The sequence below is a fragment of the Daldinia childiae genome (genome assembly GCF_008694065.1).
Source record: "Daldinia childiae strain JS-1345 chromosome Unknown Scaffold1, whole genome shotgun sequence".
Taxonomy (NCBI): Eukaryota; Fungi; Ascomycota; class Sordariomycetes; order Xylariales; family Hypoxylaceae; genus Daldinia; species Daldinia childiae.
Window position 1 is genome coordinate 3,445,635 of NW_022984642.1, and position 20,470 is coordinate 3,466,104.

The 20,470-nt window shown below is 46.9% G+C and overlaps 5 protein-coding genes across 5 annotated transcripts; 2 read left to right on the plus strand and 3 right to left on the minus strand.

The window, feature by feature from the left end:
* Nucleotides 1-135: 135 nt before the first annotated feature.
* Nucleotides 136-3,738, minus strand: GL218_00903 (Vacuolar morphogenesis protein 6; the record flags this gene model as incomplete). The annotated part of the gene is made up of 5 exons (XM_033577350.1): nucleotides 136-270; nucleotides 461-896; nucleotides 951-1,059; nucleotides 1,121-3,577; nucleotides 3,657-3,738. The coding sequence occupies 5 exons, from the start codon at nucleotides 3,736-3,738 to the stop codon at nucleotides 136-138; spliced, it is 3,219 nt and encodes a 1,072-aa protein (XP_033441534.1).
* A 686-nt stretch (nucleotides 3,739-4,424) lies between these two features.
* GL218_00904 (putative transporter C3B8.04c) lies at nucleotides 4,425-7,920 on the minus strand (the record flags this gene model as incomplete). The annotated part of the gene is made up of 6 exons (XM_033577351.1): nucleotides 4,425-4,567; nucleotides 4,621-5,398; nucleotides 5,453-5,797; nucleotides 5,850-7,038; nucleotides 7,122-7,380; nucleotides 7,896-7,920. 6 exons carry the CDS (start codon nucleotides 7,918-7,920, stop codon nucleotides 4,425-4,427), a joined length of 2,739 nt encoding a protein of 912 aa, XP_033441776.1.
* A 724-nt stretch (nucleotides 7,921-8,644) lies between these two features.
* Nucleotides 8,645-9,136, plus strand: GL218_00905 (putative f-box domain containing protein; the record flags this gene model as incomplete). The annotated part of the gene is made up of 1 exon (XM_033577352.1): nucleotides 8,645-9,136. One exon carries the CDS (start codon nucleotides 8,645-8,647, stop codon nucleotides 9,134-9,136), a length of 492 nt encoding a protein of 163 aa, XP_033441775.1.
* A 7,095-nt stretch (nucleotides 9,137-16,231) lies between these two features.
* On the plus strand, nucleotides 16,232-18,468 carry GL218_00906 (histone deacetylation protein rxt3; the record flags this gene model as incomplete). The annotated part of the gene is made up of 3 exons (XM_033577353.1): nucleotides 16,232-16,474; nucleotides 16,564-17,138; nucleotides 17,199-18,468. 3 exons carry the CDS (start codon nucleotides 16,232-16,234, stop codon nucleotides 18,466-18,468), a joined length of 2,088 nt encoding a protein of 695 aa, XP_033441533.1.
* Nucleotides 18,469-19,220: 752 nt separating this feature from the next.
* On the minus strand, nucleotides 19,221-19,697 carry GL218_00907 (Succinate dehydrogenase assembly factor 4, mitochondrial; the record flags this gene model as incomplete). The annotated part of the gene is made up of 1 exon (XM_033577354.1): nucleotides 19,221-19,697. The coding sequence occupies one exon, from the start codon at nucleotides 19,695-19,697 to the stop codon at nucleotides 19,221-19,223; it is 477 nt and encodes a 158-aa protein (XP_033441532.1).
* Between the last annotated feature and the right edge of the window lie 773 nt (nucleotides 19,698-20,470).

Below are 20,470 nucleotides of genomic sequence, written 5' to 3' on the forward strand. Positions count from 1 at the left end.
ATGCTTCGCCAAACGAACAATGCAGCAAGAAAACGTTATCAATTTAACTGTGGTCTAGACACGAGGGGTATTGCCTACTTAGCCGCCACTGTTCTCCAGAAGTATGCAACGATACCCATTGGAATGCTCTAAGGCCTAAATGAACCGGAACACCTGCGCGCCTTCGATATATGCGACATGGTCCATTCCCTCTGCCTCGACGAACCAACCGCTCGGACCCCGAAAATACCCCCTGCCCCGATGATATAATAGTTCGATTTCGCTCTTCGACTGTGTATCTGAGCTGCGTTAGATATCAATTAATTTACCCGTGTCTCCCCCATGATCCAGCGATCACCTCGCTCCGGCTACCACTCATGCTGCGCCCTCGCCTTCCCAGACATCCATAGTGGACCACGCTATTATCTGGGAGCACTGCTACTACGCTGTTGCCCAGCCTTTTGTGACAGACGCCGCATACCCTCTCCTCGCCGATGACAACCTTCCTGCTGCGCCCGCTCTGTCCGCCGGAGATACCGTCGCCGAGTAGTAGCAACGCCTGGGTATTGATGAGCTGCGTTTTTCGAAGCCCCTCAATGATGCGCGACTCCGATACCACGCTATTAGCTGCGCGGATCCGGCCTCGGAAGTACGATTCTAGCCCCGTCACGGGCAAGTCGTCTGGTATAAGGGACAAAGTTGATTCTGCCGGTAGACGCGAACCGTGTCTCGAAAGGAGCGCCAGGGCTGGGCCTAGATTTGGCTTGTTAGGTGCCGGTGGATTAAGGTATAGCGAGAGAAGCATGTGGTAGATAGACGGCTTTGAGTCGGGGTCGCGATCTTCGTCGTCCACAGACAACGACGCGGCAAAAGATTCCCGGCGAGAGCTAGGTAGCGCGTGAATGTGATTGCAATACCTAACATCTCTTGTCAGTTAACATTCACTACTAATAGATTGTATAATCACCTACTCCTCTGCTTTAGTATAGTCCTGCATATTGAATACGTAGATCTCCAGTGCTTGCTTGTGTGAGCCCATGTTGCTAAATACTATAGCCCGAGCTTCGTAAAATGCAGAATCTACATGTTATTAGACGACGCTGTTTCTTCCCCCTATAATTCATAGGGATAGATGACTTACCATCACGAGGAATTATGCTTAGTGCTTTGCTAAGACTGTACTGCTGGCTTGCTTTCAGGAATGCCACTAGACTATCCAGCTTCTCACTCCAGGCTTCGTCTCGCTCGCCTTCTTTTAGTGCGTGGATCAATAGCTCTACTAACCGGTTATGAAAGTCTGGCGTGCCGTCTTCCAACTCCGTGATGATGTGTTGTAAGTACCGGATTTCCAGGTTGACGTCTATAGCGCCGAGATACCGGACAACCCTTTCACGCGGTAAGGTCTCGGCATTTTCACTATCTGCTAAGAAAATCTCCATGCCTTGGTCGGGATCCCGCCGCAGGACCCAGTCAGCAAACTCGAGAATGATATCGATCATCTCCGGTGGTAGACTCTGTAGATAGCCGACTGTCCTCTGCGAACCCCGGAGCTGTTCAGGTATAACGACTTCGACGTCCACGTGCCCATTAAGGTCAAGCTTAGCTGACTCCCCCTCGGTTTCCGCATTACCGAACTTGCGAAGGAGAGTGAGCGCCTCGCGGTGGAGCTTCTTCCCGTAGAAAAAATCAACTAACTCATTATATCGGTTATGCTTAAGCAAATGCTCGTTTACTACTGCGGGATCGCAGAAGTTCGGGATGCGGAAGAGAGAGCCAGCAAGCGTCGGGGTAACAAACATTAACCCACGGAATAGTACTGTATCAACCAGGGTAAAGGTTTGCTTCAGCTCGTGTTCAAGTTGCTCATCAGACTCCGAGTGGGAGTTTGTAAGTAGAACGTCGAGGTTCTCATGTAAGTTTATCATAGAGTCGAGGTTAGCTTCTGTCTTGCGCCGTTTCAGCTTCCCAGTTGCCGGGTCGATCCATCGCTGTAGACGAGCTCTGGTACCAGCCAGGTAGCCGTTGAGTTCGCGAACGGCCTTGACTAAGTCTTTTCCTTCTAACGGCCCATCCTCATCCGTGCCCTTCCTCTTCTTTGGCTTAATCCTCACGCTTGCGGCATCTTCATTGTCAGTCCCACCCTTTTTAGAGGATGCGATGGACGCTGTATCAGAATCTGTTTTGCGGTGTCCCATCCAGTACTTTGCGAAGGCGCCCGGTTTAGACGGGGATGCGACCTCGGCAGGCATATCGCTCTTGGGGGCCTTGTCGCCGTTGATTTTTTCATCCTCTTCTTGCTCTTCTTCCTCCTCTGACGTTTCCTCTTGTGTAGGTTCAGCAGAGAGGTCGCCAGCAATTATCCTAGGGTACAACCTCAGCACCCTCTGAGCAGGCGCGTGCACTTCATCCTCATTAAATAATGCCAAGCTTTCTGCGAATTTCCTTTTCTTGAATAGTACTTCCGCTTTCAGCATCTTGGCCTCACGCATGGTGCCGGTTTTATCCTTCAACAGTGCATCTTCAAGCATGCCGAGCACGCTTATAGCTTCATCATAATTGGCCTTGTCTATCAGTTCCTTGACTTGAGTATCATAGTCTGTAGCCTCCATTTTCCATACAGCACGGTCACTGCTTATATGGAATCCCTTGCCAGCGTGGGCGAGACTAACAGTCGGTGGAGGAAAATGTAACTGCGCCGCTCCGGGGAGCTCTATCGTCTGTAGGAGACTCAAGGTGTCCGGGTTCCGCACTTCTAATGTGCCTTTGATGGGCGGCTGGAGGACCAATATGTAAGGGTAGCTGTACCCAATACTCTCGGGTGCGCTCTGCCACGGTACCTGACGCTTCTCTAAAGGCTTTCCATCCATATCGATGAATAACGAGTTGATGTCTTTTGCAAGCAACATTTGCCCCTCGGCTAGCCTCGTAGATAGCGGTTTTGGCATGTAACCTCCGAGCCCCATATAGCCCATACTCGCTGCGCCGAACCTGCTACCCTGCCCTCCGGTCGCAGCGGCACCTAGTCCCACGATCTCTTGCGTTTCCAAAGTAACCACATCAACCAGTACGTATCCTGCATTCATGCCGCAAACGATCTTGGTCGCATTTGCCCAGGTAAGAGTCCTGATGGATTCGGGAAGCATAATCTCAGTAACCTCGTCATGCAACTCGCTTTCATGCCAGCTCCACAGCAGGAGTCGCCGTTTCACAGCTACAGCGAGACGACTAATAATCTCGGGTATACCAGTTGCAGCATCCTTGACGATGTTGCTGGTGACAGCAAAGCAGGTGGCACTCTTGGTTCGCGGTATCGTTTCGATTAATTCGTAAGTTTGGAGATCGTGAAGGGAGACATAGTAGTTGGAGAGGGAAACGATAGTATTAGACTCTTTGATGATGGCAAGTTGCTCGATAGCGCGAGTGGAGAACTTCTCTACTTCACGTAAAAGGTCTGTAGGATTTCGACTAGAGCTTCCATTCGATTCTCGCTGTGGGCTAGTTGGAGGATGTGTACCGTTGGTGGTAGTAGATTGTGATAGGTCGTTCAGGCGGTAAATCCTCAAAGAGCCCGTGTTTAGCCCAACAAGAACGCGGTCGCCTATATAAGCTCAAGTACGGTATTAGATTATCAGATAGGTAACAGTTGCATGACATTATTAAGAAGCAGTAATACAAACCATAGGCTAATATTGTTTCTATCTTAGACTTATCGCGCAGTTTAAGCTCGATGATGGGGCGAGCCGTGAATGCGGAGAGCATGGTGCTCGAGAGCTATCCTGGGAGGATAGGCATTGATTGTTGTATTTGTATGTCCAATGGAAGTAGTTTGGTTCGCAGATCCTCGTAGCAATGTGTACGACTTGTGGAAAGTACATATATTTTATATAAGTCTTTTAAAAAAAAGAAAAAAAGAAAAGTATGTTTAAGTTGGTGTAAGTTCAAAGTGGTAGGAGGTAGGTACTTCATAAAATATTGAGTTAGGTAAGGTATGTACCTAATGTATGTCATCTGAGAAGCTAAAGTGGGTACAAGGTACCTTTGCTGCTTTGACACCTCAAGCTATGACCGCATAAGCTCTTAACCCTTATTACATAATAATAGATGCCGCATCCCCGGCCATGTATCTAAATGCTTCCTATTGGATACACAATCAGACAGTATACTATAACGCAGATACTTGCACATGTCTGAATGTGTTTACATACAATATCCAAACACAAATCGGCCTTACATGGACATAGTTAGGTTAAAAGAGCGATGGCATAACAACCAAAGCTGAAATCTACATTATCTAAGATTCTATATAGAAAGCCGTCCATATGCCATCTCGTATTTACACAGCCATTTAATATTCTATATAAGCGGAGAAGCCCGGAATATAGCATACCTTAGGTAGGTATAACATATACAGCCGATATGCTACCAGTTCAACCTAGGTAAATCCTCTACATGCCAATAATCCGCATCGCCCCGTATCCGAGGGTGACTACAACCACCAGAGTCAATAAACTACTCGGTACGCCACGGCTAATAAAATGTTTAACACTCAAGTACCGCTGCCCCGTGAGGTCCTCTTTCATTATCGCCGCTACAACCTGTTAGTCATTGATCTTCCATATAATAGGACTGTAAGTAACTCACTCATATTGGGGAACCCGCTAGTCGGCAGCCCCATCGCGGCACTACACATGAGTACCGCGCCCATGACAAGTAGGTTAGGATGCGGTTCGTCCATACCCTTTCCGATATCCGACACGAGCGGTAGAATAATTAGCGCAGCTACTGTGTGGCTAATAAAAGTCGCGATCACCAAAGTCAAACTTGAGAAGATTAGTAGGACTCCGTAGAGGTCTACCCCATCTACTTCGTGGGAGATTCTTTCCGCTACCGTATGAAGGAGGCCCGACGACTTCACTGCCTTGCCGAGAGCTAACCCCCCGGCTGCGAGGATGATGATTGTCCACGGGAAATTATTGAAATCTTCTTTGGTAAGTATGCCGATGCCGAAGAACAGCACGATAGGTATAATGGCGATAATTCCCATGTCACCGAATGTTGACTGGAGCTGGTGACTTGCACACCAGAGACCGATGGTAGCAATACATATGATTGACACGAACCACTGCAAGCCAGTGAACCGTTCCTTCACTGACCTGATCGGTACGATCGTAGTACCCCTGCCAGGTTGGAAAGTAAGAAGAAGGAGGATCCAAATTAGAAGAATCGATATGATGCCCACGGGGATCACAACAAAGAACCATTCGCCCCAAGTCGGCGCTGGCTCCATGACGCTGAGCGCAAAAACGTTCTGGGGTGAGGCGATGGGGGAGAGCATGCCGCCAACGTTAGAAGCCAGTGCTATACCCATAATCACCGCCTTGGACATGTTGGATTCTGAAGGGAGGTTGCGCAGCATAGGCTATGAAGCTTTTTGTCAGAGAATTTAGGCCGCTTCAGAAAGGGTCAAACTTACCTCGATAATTGAAAAGCAGAGAACGGGAGCTGCTACGTTGCTAACGAGCATGCTAGCAAAAGCAGCCACGAACATATTGGCAATGAGTACAGTCCTCGGTTGCGTACCCGCCTTACTAAGAACGAAGGTCGCGATCCGCTTGTCGATCTTACATTTAGACAAAGCTGCAGCAATAGTGAATCCGCCTAGCAGTAGCATAATAACAGGCGTCCACATGGACGCGAAGACGTAAGGGGTCGCGTCTACCGAGTTCAGCCTTTTATACGGCGGCATATCATCACGGACAACTCTAAGGACCACGCAAAGGAAAGGGATTAATAGAGAAGTCACGAAGAGAGGAATTGCCTTGAATGGAGTCAGTTACATAGGCAATGCGACGTAATGTATCAAAACTCACCTCAGTAGCCCACAACAAACTCACAAACACCAGCATAGCCAAACAATTTTGCTGCTCGGGCATATCCATGATAGGAACGATGAGTAAAACCAAAAAGATAGTCACGATGCCAATAAGTATAAACATAGTAGAGCTGAACAACCAGGTCGGACAAGTAAAGCGTCCTATCGGTGTCTCAATCTCTTTCATAGGTGTTACGGGGGCATCGTCACCTTGCAGCCTCACCTTCATCCCATCATTCTGAGCGCCGAGGAGACCCTTTCCCAGGCTTGCGGCCTCGGCGCGACGCTCGAGACCGATAAGATCTCTCCATACCGTGTTTCGTTCCCAGACAACGTGTTCCCTAAGGTGCGACCGAAGATCCTTCTTGGCGAGAGCCTCGTCGCCATGCGTCACTGTGTCGGCATAGGCCTTTTCCATCTTAGCGATGTTCTCCTCGACGTGTTTGAGAGTCTCTGGTAGAAAGGGATAAGAAGTTTCGACGGCATCCTTCATGTATATTGGACGAAATTCCTTGTCGATGATCTTGTCAAACTTCTTAAGCACCTTGCTAAAACCAGTCTTGTTCAGTTGTACGTATGACTTGAGCTCACACAGCTGCACATAAAGGCCGATGATACGCTTCTTCAGCATGATGCCAGAAGAAAACATTTGGGCCGTCTCAGCATAGTCATCGTATCCGATGCTATACCTACGAGACCTGGTAAGCTCGGTCGAAGCCGTCAGGTCGGTAGAAGCGAACATGGCACTGGGGACAGTGCGACGCCGGCCGCCAAGGCTCAAGCGGCGTCTCCTATTCAAAGCTGAGGTCTCATCTTGATCGTCGTCATCGTCATCGCTATCATCAACACCGTCGTCGGTTGAACGCGTACTACGAGCGCTCTTAGAACTCCGAGTGCCCAGAGTATGTGTTACTTGCTCGCTGACAGGATACTGATGTATAATTGGCCTCTGGGCAAGCTCGGGTTCATCGTAGTCATCTGTATTGAGTGACTCGATATCACGCATCAGATCATCGACTTCGTCGAATAGCTCCTTCTCCTTGACGCCATAGAAGGACGAGATCTTTTCTAATTCGACATCTAGAGCGCGACCGAAGACGGTTTCGGGTTCTTCGTTTCGTAGGAGCGGTCGCGTTTCGACGTCGGAGACAGCTGGTTGGTGAACAGTTTTCTCGAGTCCGTAGATTCTACGACGAATGAGGAAGCTCGGTTAGGCATATTTAGGAAATAATGTAGGATAGGAGACAGCAAAGACATGGATAAAACTTACAGCTTCTTAAGATTACTATATGCAATGTAGTGGCTGCTCCAATCAGGAACAGCATTAAACTGAATGCTATGAGAGAACTTCATCTCGTCTTGCTCGTCAAGCCAGCGCCTCTTCTCGTCCCTCTTAGCTTTTTGACGCTGTTCCCTTGCAGACGGTAGCTGCTGTAGTTCGTAAGCCTCTCCAGATATTTCAGTTTTTCCAACAATACTCCCTCCTCTATCCTCTGGCTCCGTCGGTATTCGGACGGGATGGTGGGGAGCTTGTTGCGCGTGAGCAGTGTCGCAGTACGAGGAAGAGGAGGGGGTCACCAGGAACTTTGACGGTGATATGGTGGAAGTGGTGAGGGTGGTATAAATCGGTAAAAATGGTGGAAACTTTTTCGTTCCTTCAAGTCCAGCATGAAATGATGAAATCCGAATTATACGCGATGGTCCACAACGGCGTCTAAACTTAAAAGTAAATATGGTTTCCTTCCCACTTTATAATTGCAAACCGGCTGCAATAGACGATACTAGTACATATACACTATTCTAGGTGTATATTAGGTGTAGTATATAGCGTATGTAGTGTATGTAATAAGCTGATGAGAGTCAGACTAGGATATCCGATTAATAAATTAATGCGCTAAAGAACTAAGAAATCTGGTGACGAATAGGAACCTTATTAGAGACCCACGTGTGGCTACCATATACAAGCTCTACTAGGCCCCAGCCACAGAAATATACTTCTATCACACTAAGGCACATGTACCCCAGAAACTCTTAAAATACATACATGAGTACAACTTGATTGGGTACATGTATTAACAATATTGTTTGAAAGTCGATATATTTTAATCCCATGTATGTGTGTTAGGTAGGTACCTATGTATGTTGAACTTTTTACACAATTGAACCTAGGCCTGTTGGGTTTTCTTTGCTAGGTACCTCTTAGGTATACTTTAACATACTGACATGTCAGTTAAACATCCAACCCTCTTGTTAGTCTCACTTTTTCTCTACCCTTTCAAAAGGCTTTGAAAGCCTTGAAGATGCATAACTATCTAAAACCTAATATAAGCGATTTTAGCTTAAAGCTCTTTTATCAAGCATGATTTTAATAAACTAAATATAAAGGTCTACGAGATGTAATTTCTAGCCATACAAGAGTCTACCTAATTTATTCTAACACTCAGTCCTAACTAGCTTCCCATATAAAGAACAATTTCAGACTCAACAGAGTGATATATAGAAACCGTAATTCTCCAGATAGGAATGACAATCCTTCTTTAAGGCTCCTGCAGAAATGAATATTATTTGACAAACTGTGTGATACTGGAATACAAAGCCAAGCCAACCTTCTTCTGTAGGCAACCATCCCTCTTCTAATAGGCGTTTGCGGTCCAACCAATCAAAAGCATATAAAGACTATGCACATAAATATCATTCATTCCGACCACAGACCATAATCTCAGATCTACAAGATCGCACAAAATTCACCCGCTAGGTCACATCCGTTCAACCATCAACCAGTCACCAGTCAATATGCATCGTCAATCTCGGGAACTAGAGGCCCGCCGTCGTAGGCTAGCCGCCGAAACTGGACGTCAACGGGCGGCAGCAGCCCGCCCTCTTCAAATCATCACGACTGAGTCCGAGACCGAGTCATTGTCGGAAGTGGATGTGACAGGATTAGGCCGTCTAGCTGATTTGCCCAATGAGGTCATTATGATAGTCTTTAACAATTGTAGCCTACGCTCTCTCTTACGACTTGAGCGGGTGAACAAGGCTGCTAAAACGTTCGTGAACCTCTTACAAGATATCGAGTATATCAAAGCGACCGCGAAGGGTATCATTCAACGCGCAGTGCCACATTACCGCAACTTCATGTTCACTATATTGAAGATCACAACGTATCATGGATTACGCTATCTTTTAACTACCTTTACCTGCGAGACTTGCGGCAAGCCGGGATCGTTTCGCATGATCAAAGTCAAGGTCCTCTGTGAGGATTGTCACTGTCCGAGGAAACAATAGGAAAACCCGAAGGTGGCCCCATATCGATCAGAGACGGTTCGTTAGAGCACAGAATACTATGATTGCCTTCTTTTCTAAAAAGACTAATATTGAATCGCTAGTTTCGATGATCTAGAGGCGATTATACCAAGGAGTTATGTACAAGCATGCGGATTTGATTTCTTATATTACCTACAAGCTATTAGCAAGACTAGCAAACAAAAACAACCCAACGCCAAAATGGTGCGTTGGACATCATGCTCATGATATATGAAATAGGTGTTGGCAACATCACGGACTTTATTTTCTCATCAAATGATGCTATTTATATCTTAATAGTCTTATTTCCAATGCTGAAGTGAATAATGGTTACTTATACGAGATAGCCCTGTATAAAATGCAGTGTAGCTTCTGTCCTTAGAATTTAGAACTAAATAAGGTGATGTCTTGATAAATTTAACGACAGACTAATTAGATCGGTAGGTGATGATTTTGAATGGCTACTATTTTATATCTACTTGGTCAAGGAGGCAGCTTAAGACATTGACAAGGTATGTTATATAACCACTATGACAAGATCAACAAATGCCATAATATAACTCCCCAATTCCGCTACATAGCACATAGTATTACGATAGGTATCTAAGGGGTAGACTAAACAAGCGCGGTTGAAGTGTTGTAACTACAAGTTGGAATCATTCCCTTGTTAAATTTGAGCTAGATATAATTTCAGTAGTAGATATAATACATACCTCCTATGTAAGTAAGTACCTACCGTATATTAAATTAGGTACAGGACTGAGATTGGCTCGACTGGTATTATAAATCTTGACTTCCACACGAGGTTTCTGGCTTAAATAATGGATTTAAGGGGCTGTGCTGGGAAAGTGACGGGCAAAATCCACACATGTATCCAATGGAAGGTATTGTATACTAGATACCTAATTGTATATAATTAATCAAATTACCTTGACTTAAGGAGCGGAGCTCGTTTCTTCTTGGTTCCTTTGACCAAGGCCTTACTTCCGTAGTGTTGAAATATAATATATTGTTGCAATGTTGCGACAGTCCCTGCGTTTGTTCTGGCAACTCACACAAAAATAAATCTATTAATAAAAGGGTATTAGTAAACGATAGCTTATAATTCTTGATATAAAGAATAAAAGGCTGGCTAATTAAGACTAAAAGTTAATAATAATCTACAGGACTTATTTATAGGCTTGGGCGCAAAGCTGGGGCGAGTACCATTATAAAGACAACAAAAAGGACATGAAGAAATCAGGTCAAACGACCTATCTCGCCACCACGTTCAAAGACAAGTAGGCTTTCAAGAATGTATGAAGAAAAAATTGTCGCAAGGATAACCAGAAGCCTATCTAGATTTCTGAGTATAAAGTCTAGCGAGATACCCAGATCTTTTTGTTCATCATCCAAGATAACAATCAAACAACCAAACAACCACACTACCACACTACAATACACATTAATTCAGTACCAATATTTCAAGATACAGAAATATCAAAAGCACTCAACATCAACAATGGCCAACATGAAGAACACCAGAATTGCTCAGAAGCCCGCAACTCATAACAAGGGGCTCTTTGACTTCAGCGACACTGACGGCGGCCTTCACGCGCCCGAGGGAAGTAGCTCAGGTGCTTGCTCGGTCATGTAAGCATCTGCTAGCCAATTATTTTTCTACGCCTACGAGGATATGAATCACATTTGCTGGGATGGAATTTAAGGGGGGAATAGAAGGGCCAGGCGTTGGTGACACTCTTTGACCATGTCTGGGGAATATAGATCGGAGTCATTCGTTTGATTTTTCCTTTTTTTGATATTTAATAGAAACTCGTCGTCGTTATAACAATCTTATTCTTGTCCAGAGTGAGCTATTTGACTGGAATATGGCTGCCTTTTTTACTCTAGGGAGTAATATAATGATGAGAATTTGAAGTGGACTAACTAATAATTATATTATTATACCTATAGAAAACTAACCTAGTGAGCAAACCAAAGATTTTATAAATTCAAGATTTTCAGAACATAGGGGAAGCTATCGACGATACCCCTTTTTATACTATGTATACCTAGCAATATTCTTGAGTAAACTGGTTGCGAACTTCGCTTCGAAGCAACTTCCTTTATCTGCTGTAAGCAGGCAGGTATCTTAAAGAAGGGTCTTGACACCGAGAATATTTAAGGCATATCATTCGCCTGGACTCGGTGTAGGGCTGCTAAACACCGAATACAGTAATCTGGCACGAGTCTATGTACTGTTACATTGCCATGCAGCTGTGTCTTTCTGCCTGGTCCGGCCCAACGCTACGGAGACTTACGACCTTAATTACTCCAGATTTACCCATGACATCGTGATGTGATGGGAGGCTATGATTTCTAAGATAAATAAACAACGTGTTGTTAAAATAGACGCGGGTTGGTTAAATCAGAGGAGAAAAAGACAGCATTGTATTTGTTAGCAACTGGAGGTTTCTCGCGTATATCCAGTTATGAATATGAATACAGTTATGATACACTGACGCCTGCTAAGCGTGGCACCGCATGAATTGTGCAGATTTATGAGGTCTGATGACCGCATTCTGCAGAGGGGAACGGTCTTTGATTGACAGGGACTAGAATAACAGTTGTCTTCGAGGAAAGTCGGTCAAGATAGAGGTGAAGGGTTAATGGGGATTCAGGGAAATGCAAGAGACCATTCTTGTCAGCATGAATCTGGTTCACTTTAAGACTTTGTAAATTTATAAAAATATAAAAATATAGATTAGGCACACGCCGCAATCGCATCGCATCGCATCGCATCGCATCGTGCTGGTGTTGCAGTTGTAAATACGTGAACAATACTTATAGAGTTTGTATAAGATAGGTGGGCATTGGGAGTATCGAATAGGTATAGAGCTTCGGTACAATATTAAGGCAACGAGGAAAGCCCATATTATTTATGATCTGGATGCGCTGGCAAAGACTAAAACAACAGGGGGATAGTAACAGGGGTTAGCTGCAAACTATTTATCTGATCCCTGCACGCATCAAGTCCCGCAAATGGTTTGCCGATGGTAAAAAGTGCGGAGGTAAATGACCTTTTCTTCTTTTCTCTTTTTTTTTCTTGTCTTTTTTTCCTCGCTTATTGGAGAAATATCTAGGATAGAGAGAGGGGATGGAACGGATGAATTTAAATAGAGGCATAAATATTAAAGTATTATCTCTCTCAAGTATTAACTATACAAAGTACCTACTTTAAATAGGTACATATATATTAGGTACATGCGCATATCCTTACATCTGAAAAATACTTGGTGCCTCGATATCTGTAAGTCCTTTTACGACTTATATCTGTAAGGTTTCTACATGCACTACATGTATCAAATGTATGCATGTGTACCTAGTTACATGCATGATCCAGTTAAGTTAATGCATGGATATACCTAAGCATCATCTAGCTGGCAACTGCCCCGGGGACCTACTCCTGCCTGTTCCTGTCGCTTGGTCCTGTCCAATCGATCGATACGATGCCGCATTAGGCGAATCTATCTTTCTTTTTCCGAAAACCTCCAATACTTACAACTACCTTTCATCTATAATATTCAGGTCAGCAGTTCAGCAGTTTAGCAGCTCAGCAGCTCTAGAGTAGAGAAATTCGTCCAGGTTTTCGAATACTCTTATCAAAAACATATAACTTCTTTTGTTCCCTCGTGGCACTTTATGCGTAAGCTTACATGGTTTATAGCTGATATACTCCCATCCCACCGCGTCCATGAATAAGACGACTATGGGCCATTAATGGGTTACTGATGATGCTTCTGCGACTTGCATGACGGCAATAATGCATGATGCAAGGTCGGATGCCCCATCGTCCACTGACAGCAATCTCCAGCGAAACAGAGCGCGGGAGTGACTCTACTGCAGCGTCGTACATCAACCCGCAAACACATATTATATATATACAGACGCATACCTGATACATATCAGTTACAATAAACACATTTGGCCATTATAGAGCAGACGTTTTGTTAGTGAGGAGAAGAGCTTTGGGCTTCGCTGACTGTATCCAATATCTCCCCTGATATCTCTCCTCTCATTATAGTACCGACTAACACTCCGACGGTACTACCACCACCACCTCATTGATTCGCCTGGGTTCCTGGAACTGCTCGGGATATTTCTACATCTTTGATAAGCGCCGCTATTCTTACCGCGGAACTTCATATACAACTTTCATCCCCCACATCAATACTTGAATACATGCCTAGGTAGGTATTCCGAGTTAACGAGACTGGCAACCAACTCATCAATGATTGCCATCAACGACATTTGCCGGCCTTTACCGATTCCATTGAGTTTGGTGGAAGCTTACTATTAGTTCCCGCACTATCTATTTACATAGATATTTGTAACGAGGCAAAAAAAGTAAAGAAAGAAAAGTAAAAGCAAAAAAAAAATAAAAAAACCCCAAACCTGAATGGTTGATTGGCTATCTACTATAAGATTCAAGCAAACGACTCGTTAAACTCTTATGTACATATCTACGTACGCCTTATGCTCATCTAGTCCCTCGGATCATCGTCATCATGATCATATACGTTGTTTTCTCCTCCTCCACTTTATTATTTTCTTTGGCGCGACCCAGCTTTACTATGTAGATGCACTATCAACGGTACTAACCATTTCTGGTAGGAAATTGACTCAGGTCCCCTTGTCTCCGTCTCCCTTGGCCTAGGTACAAAGTTACGTGCACAATTGCGGTCAAACGAAAATTTAAGCCAATTCAACAGCTCCTCAACCATATTCCTATTCTTAAATCACCTGATCACTAGTTAGGTTATTATCATCACTTAGGATAATATCTCAGTCTGTTAATAAATAAACAGTTCACTCAGCCGACGGAATCCCTAGATTTAATCTAAACAACAACTTACAAGCCATCTGCGTGTTCTGTACTCCGTGTTCCCTTGACACAGTAACCCGTAAGGTACAAGAGGGGACCGATACTTCTGGTGTGCGGATAGCCGCGTACTTGGCAAGTGGACGCTGTGGATTCGACTAGGATATAAAAAGGTGTACAAGGGTGGATGCATGTAAGTGGAGCACTCACACTTGTCCTGGGCGCACAACTCATAAGCTCCCGCCCCCATTCACACCTTTTCGTGCAAAGCTCTGAAGCAAATCTAAACAATCCGAACCCTTGTTTATGAAAGCTGGGCTGCCATACAGCCCCCAGCTCAACCAACCAAGGACCAAGGGGGGTTTAACTGAACCAAGCAGTTCAAGGAAGGTTTAGCGTGGAAAAAAGAAGCACCACAAACCTGTGTACTGCGCGCTTGTGTACCTGTTGTATGGTTTTATGTGAGACTGTGCTTCCTTGGGCTGTCAAGGTCAAGTGAGAATCTCTGGATTTTTTTTTTTTTTGGCTCCTGCGCTACTTCGATTTACCCGTCTGTCTCAACCTTACTACTCCCTTGCCGAGAGAAGAAGAAAAATAGAACATTATTTCGCGTCGACGTCGTCATCCTCTTTTCACCCTGTTCCTCTCTTGGATCTGGTTTATACATCCTTATGACAGAGGCGCGCGTTAAGTTGAAGATACACGTTGGTGGTAGCAGCGAGGAGAAATAGAGAAGAGAGCTTAGAATCTCGTCATCTTACCTTTTTTCTTTTTCCCCTTTCGCGACGGAGAATACCCGAGGTGTATTTGGAGCCGGTGCTGTTGCTGGTCTCTTAGCTCACCCTACCTAAACGTGCCTATCATCCCCATACCTACCTCCTAAGCACTAGGTGGGTAAAAAAAAAGTCGTTGGAAGGCCATGGATTCGAGACAGCCACCACCACAACACCCTTTTGCTCGTAATGCCGCATCACCACCAGTCTACGGCCGATCACCTTTTCCACCCGCCTCGAATCCGCCTTCTGCAGTAACAACAGCCTCACCATTTCATCCTTCGAATACCGTATCTGCAGGTCCTACCGCGTACAGCGAACACCAGCGACATTCGTCGGACACTAGTCCCTTTTACCCGCAACAAAGACCACCAACCTATGCGTCAGAACCCGCGTCGCATCCCGCGCCCACTCATTCGCGACACCAAAGCTCGTCATCTATTAATGCTTCTTTGACGCGGAATATGCCTCCTCCCTCATCTCCTCAGCATCAAAACCAGCAACCGCCTCCAGTTCCTCATCCGCACCAAATGGGTCATTACAGCGGCCCACCTGCGCCGAGGGCCCCGCCAATGAGTCTCGGTCCTCCGGGCGCTTTCCCTTCTGCTAGAGAGCTCCCCGCGCTCAATTCAATACCGCGAACGGGAAGTACAGGGGGGAGCATGTCGATATCATCAATACTTGGAGGTCCTCCGCCAGCCTCTCGCGAACCAACTCCCGGCCATCCAACTTCCTTTCAGCCTCCCGTTACTACTTCTGCTGTTTCGGGTCCCGCGTATGCTGCGCCTGTCCATGCGTCACCTAGGATGCAGCCTGCAAATGAATACGCTGCTTATAATAGGAGGCCCCAAACGCCGGACCAAGGTAGACCTTTTGACCCGAGAGATCATAGGGGCGCCGTGATTGGATCACCGCCACAGGGCATATACGGAACTCCCGAGGTATCCCGATACAACACCCCTCAAGCGTACCCGCCACGTGGCCCGCCGATGCAGCCGGCCGATGAGAGAAGGGAGCAGCCAGGTCGAATCTCTGCTGCTAATTTACCTCCCAGACCGAGTAGTCAGCCAAGATCTTACCATGGTATGCCCCCGAGACCTGGAGACGTAGGGAGGGGTCCGCCACCTGGGGAACCTGTTTACGGTAGACGAGAAGAGACGCGGCCTCCTGGGCCAGCGGGGTACGATCCGGAAAGACAACCTCGAACTATGCCGTACGAAGAACAGCGTCGATTTGTTGCGGATCGAGAAGCAGAATTCCAGGAAAGAGAGCGAAGGGAGAGGGAGAGGGAAAGAATACATTACGAAGAGCAGCGCGCCTTCGTAGCTAATAGAGAGCGGGAAATGGAGAGAGAACGAGAAAGGGAAAGAGATAGGGAAAGGGAAATGGAGATGCGCGAGAGAGCTAGAAGAGAAAGAACCACATCCGACCCGAGTCGCCCGCATGGCCAACATCCTGCGGAACTTGGTCCTCAGGTGCTTTCACGACAACCGCCTTATGGAAGGCCAGACCCCCGAGATGCGGCAGCCTGGCAGCGGCCTGGGTATGATCAACCACCGCCGAGAGAGTCGTATGGCCAGCCGTATTCCGGCCCGCGACCAAACGAGTTCCCTTCGACTACCGCACCGCCATATGGGGCGCACCCTGCTTTTGCACAACCTCCTCACGAACGCTTCCCAGCAACCGGTCCGCCTCCTCACGTGATACCCGTAAGCCAACCAGGTCCACAACCTACGCATCCTTTCGAGTCGCCTGATAGACACCGGTTTATTCAGGCCCATCCTCAACAGCAACCACCGCCGTCAGCAGCTCATCGGGGCAGGCCGGCCGAGGAGGTTCCCCCTCCGCCTTCAGTCGCGTATAACGGCGGGCCAGGCTCGGTTGTGTTCGAAGTGGGTCGACCGCGTCCCCAAGACGATGGCCCGGCTCCAACCGGTCATCAGAGGGCTTTCCTCGGCATCCAGGAAATCAACCGCAAAGGACGAGTCTCTCCGCTGCCGCAAGCTGTTCAAGGCGCGCAACCTCAGTTGCAGGGTCCGGCCGGTGAGCCTGGGATCAAGAGCGAATTCGGCCGTATGTTCTCCGGCATAGGAAGCGGTGTTCGCGGTATCGGTGTCTCTAGCCCAGTGCCACCTAGCATGCAACCTCAGTTCTCAAATGCGGGCCCGCCGCGACGTGATGAAGAGCATCCTGGTCAAGAAGTACTTGCCGACGGCCCCACGAAGCCGAGAGGGAAGCGGAGGAAAGCTAAAGACGATGATAGCAAGGGTGATGATGATAGCAACGGTCGAGCCACGCCAGTAGGCCGAGCCAAACGTCCCAAAACCCACGCTCACCACCACCATCACCAGTAAGTCACAAACTCTCATATTCATGCGCTTCAACCGATATTCATTGTGATATTCTTTAGTCATCATCATCATCACCATCATGGTTCGGAAAGAGCCCCTTCGCCCCTTCAAGCGGCAAATGGACAGCTCAAAGGTCTCAAAACTAACACGCCTATACCTTCTCCCACACACAAAGACTTCGCTGCTTTTACTCATCACCACCAACCTCCGAGATCAGCGCCGGCGCCGTCTTCGAAGACAGCAGCGCCCGGCTCTACTATTATCCCAAAACCGAGACATAAGATCTCGTCTCAGGCGGTGCTCGATAGCATTGCGGATCGGCCACGGAAACACCTAGGCGACATCGTGTATCAGGTGACTTTAAAGCCTACGAAGCTAGAGTCGTCCCATGCCAAATTTGGTTACTCGTCTAATCCGCGCCCCTTGCCTATGGACGTGATCAAGGGGAACGAAAATTCTACCCTGACGGTTAAGATTCCTCGCGTACACTTAAGCCCGTCCGCGCGCGAGGAAATTACTTCCCGCCGAGCTGTTTGGGGCACGGACATTTACACGGATGACTCGGATGTTGTTGCTGCATGTATTCATGCGGGTTGGATTCGAGGCGAGTGGAATGATGATGTGGATATCGACTTGCTGGACCTGTACAAGCCTACGACTTCAAAGAAGCAACGTGCGGCACCTGCTGAGCAACACCTCGAGGTATTGACTTCGCCGCCAGTCACGGGTCCCGTCCGAGTCCCTGCTGACCGAGATTTGCACGTGACGCTTCTCGTGCTTCCTGCGCTCGAGAAATACAGTAGCTCAACGCGCTTCGGTATCCAGAGCCGCGAATTCGGCGGGACTTATAACGGACGTAAGTCAATACACGATGGAATTAGCTTTATGATCATAAGTGTGCGCTGGGTGGATGGTGCAGCGCCCCAAAGCAGGCTTCGCGGCAAAGCGCGTAGGGAACGAATTCGGAAAGCCATGAGCGAGGTTAACCGGAGCCAAGTGATAGATATAGGGGAAAAGGAGATTCTCGGTAAGGTGGCCATATCGAGGGATTCCAGCGCTGGCAAGGAGAAGAGTACCGGGAAGGCGGCCGACGGCAACAGAGAGGGCAATAAAGAGAACCGCCCTACAGCTGCACTGAATGGCGATATTCTCATAACAAGCCAAGAGAGACCTGATGTAGACATGAATCCGGACCTGGATAGTGGGGTTCGGGAGAAACCCCGTTTAACGGACGACCAAAGCGCAAAGACGATAGATGCCATTACGACTGCTGATGCTGAAGAAGCCGGAAAACATGGAGTGGGCGAACCTATGAGTGCTTCTACGTAGCATCGAACTGGAATTACATCGATACAAAGGGTTAGAAGATAGCAGGATTTGTACTGGCGGTCACAAAACGGGTATATTTAAAAGCTATAGTTGGGGTATGTACAGTAGAGGGATCCGGCACAGCATTGCTTTTCTTCTACATTCCATACTCTTGACGGTTTTCCAAGATACCTACCTACATATCTACATGTCTGGCTGTTGTTGCTTCTCTTCACCTATATAGCATAGCGCGGAGTTTTGAGCAAGAAAAGTGTATGATGGTATAAAATAAATCATCTGATGCTGCACTTCTATAACAACGGTACTTCAATATTGCGCCAAGTAACATGGCTATTTCCACCTCTTGTGTTTAATGACTTGGTGGTTCCGTGATATGTTGTTAATCCAATGATAGCTCAGCTTAAGACGGACCCTGACACCCCGATAAGTTGCATCTCGTGGGGGGATATATTAGGTTACTCGAGTTATATGTCTATAGGCAGGTAACTACCTAATGCTCCCGGCGATAGACACGTAAATATATGTAATGACGTTAAAGGATTTTTGCGGAGGGTTAGTTAGTATACCATCTTCCAGGGAGCGGTCGTCTCGGCCTGACTTCGTAACGGGTTCTACCTCGGTAACTCGACCAGGTTAAGTTATCTCCTGCAGACCTTAATTGATATGACCAATACCCGAGTTAGGACGCATGACCTTGGATTATTTGTATATTAGGTAGGTAGGCCGGCTGGTAGTTATCCAGGCAGCGTTCCCTAGAAATCGGTAACCCGCCCGTTGAAGCTATAATCGCCCGCTGGTCCCCAGCGCAGGGGCTCGTTCTTGGGCCCGCCGACCTCGCCCGTCTTGGGGTTGACGTCGCCTTCGAATTCGGGGGGCGCGCCTTTTCGCAGCGGTATCGATGGGAGGTCGTCTTCGACGGCTGGCGTAGCTGCTGCTGCTGCTGCTGTGGTAGAGGGATTGGAAGCAATGGGTGAGCTGAAATCTGGGGTTGAGGTCGGGTTGAAGCCTTCTTGCGTGTTGGCTGTGCGCTGGAGTCGCTCGAATTCGGCTTGTTCGTCGGGTGGGAGGCGCGGCGGCGATGGTGTGAATTGAAAGGGGTTGGGATTGGGGTTGGAGTTGGAGTTGTTGGAGGCGTGGCGGTGGTGTTGTAGGGAGAGGAGATATGGTTGTGGGTGAGTGTGTGTGAATGAACGTGTGAGTCGGGTAAGGTAGATGAGGCGGGACGCCATCGTGAGGGTATTTGGCTTTATTCCTTTTTATTTTCTTTTTCGGCTTATATGAGATGGTCGTCTCGATTTGAGGGTCTTGTTCTTGATGTTTTCGAGTTTCTTGTTCCTGGAAGCGTGACAATTGGGAAAGGAACGGTTTAGATTTGTATGATGATTTCCAGTATAATAGCAGAGGGACTCGATGCATATATGCGTATATGTACATATGAGAGATTAGTATTACCTAGCGCGGATTTACTTCGGTATTGAGAGTATTTTTGACTTCCGTTTTCTCTTGCGAGATTGCATCTGATTGGCTTTATCGCTTTACACACTGTCGACCTCCCCGGTAGAAATTTTATCATACCACTATGTATATAAAAGACTAGTATCCTGACTCAAGAGCAGCCCATAAAAATTAAAAATTAAAACAAATAAAAGTATAATAATAATAGCACTATAAGATGGCAAAAAGAATACACACGAGCTCAGCAGGGATCGAACCTGCAATCTTTAGAGGGTGGGGAATCCAAGGATGGAACCGAAATCTAACGCCTTACCATTAGGCCATGAACCCCATTGGTGTTGATGAGCTTTTCGTTCGCAAACTAGCTTTATATCTAACAAACAGTTTGTACTAGATTGAGTTAAGTGGTGGGCCCCTTAGGAAGGTTAAAAAAAAAAGAAGGTACATGTCTACCGGTATGCCGGCTGGCCGGACACCATAACCTACCTAGGTATATATTACAACAAAACCATCCAACTATCACATACGACCATAGGATCTGGAAAAC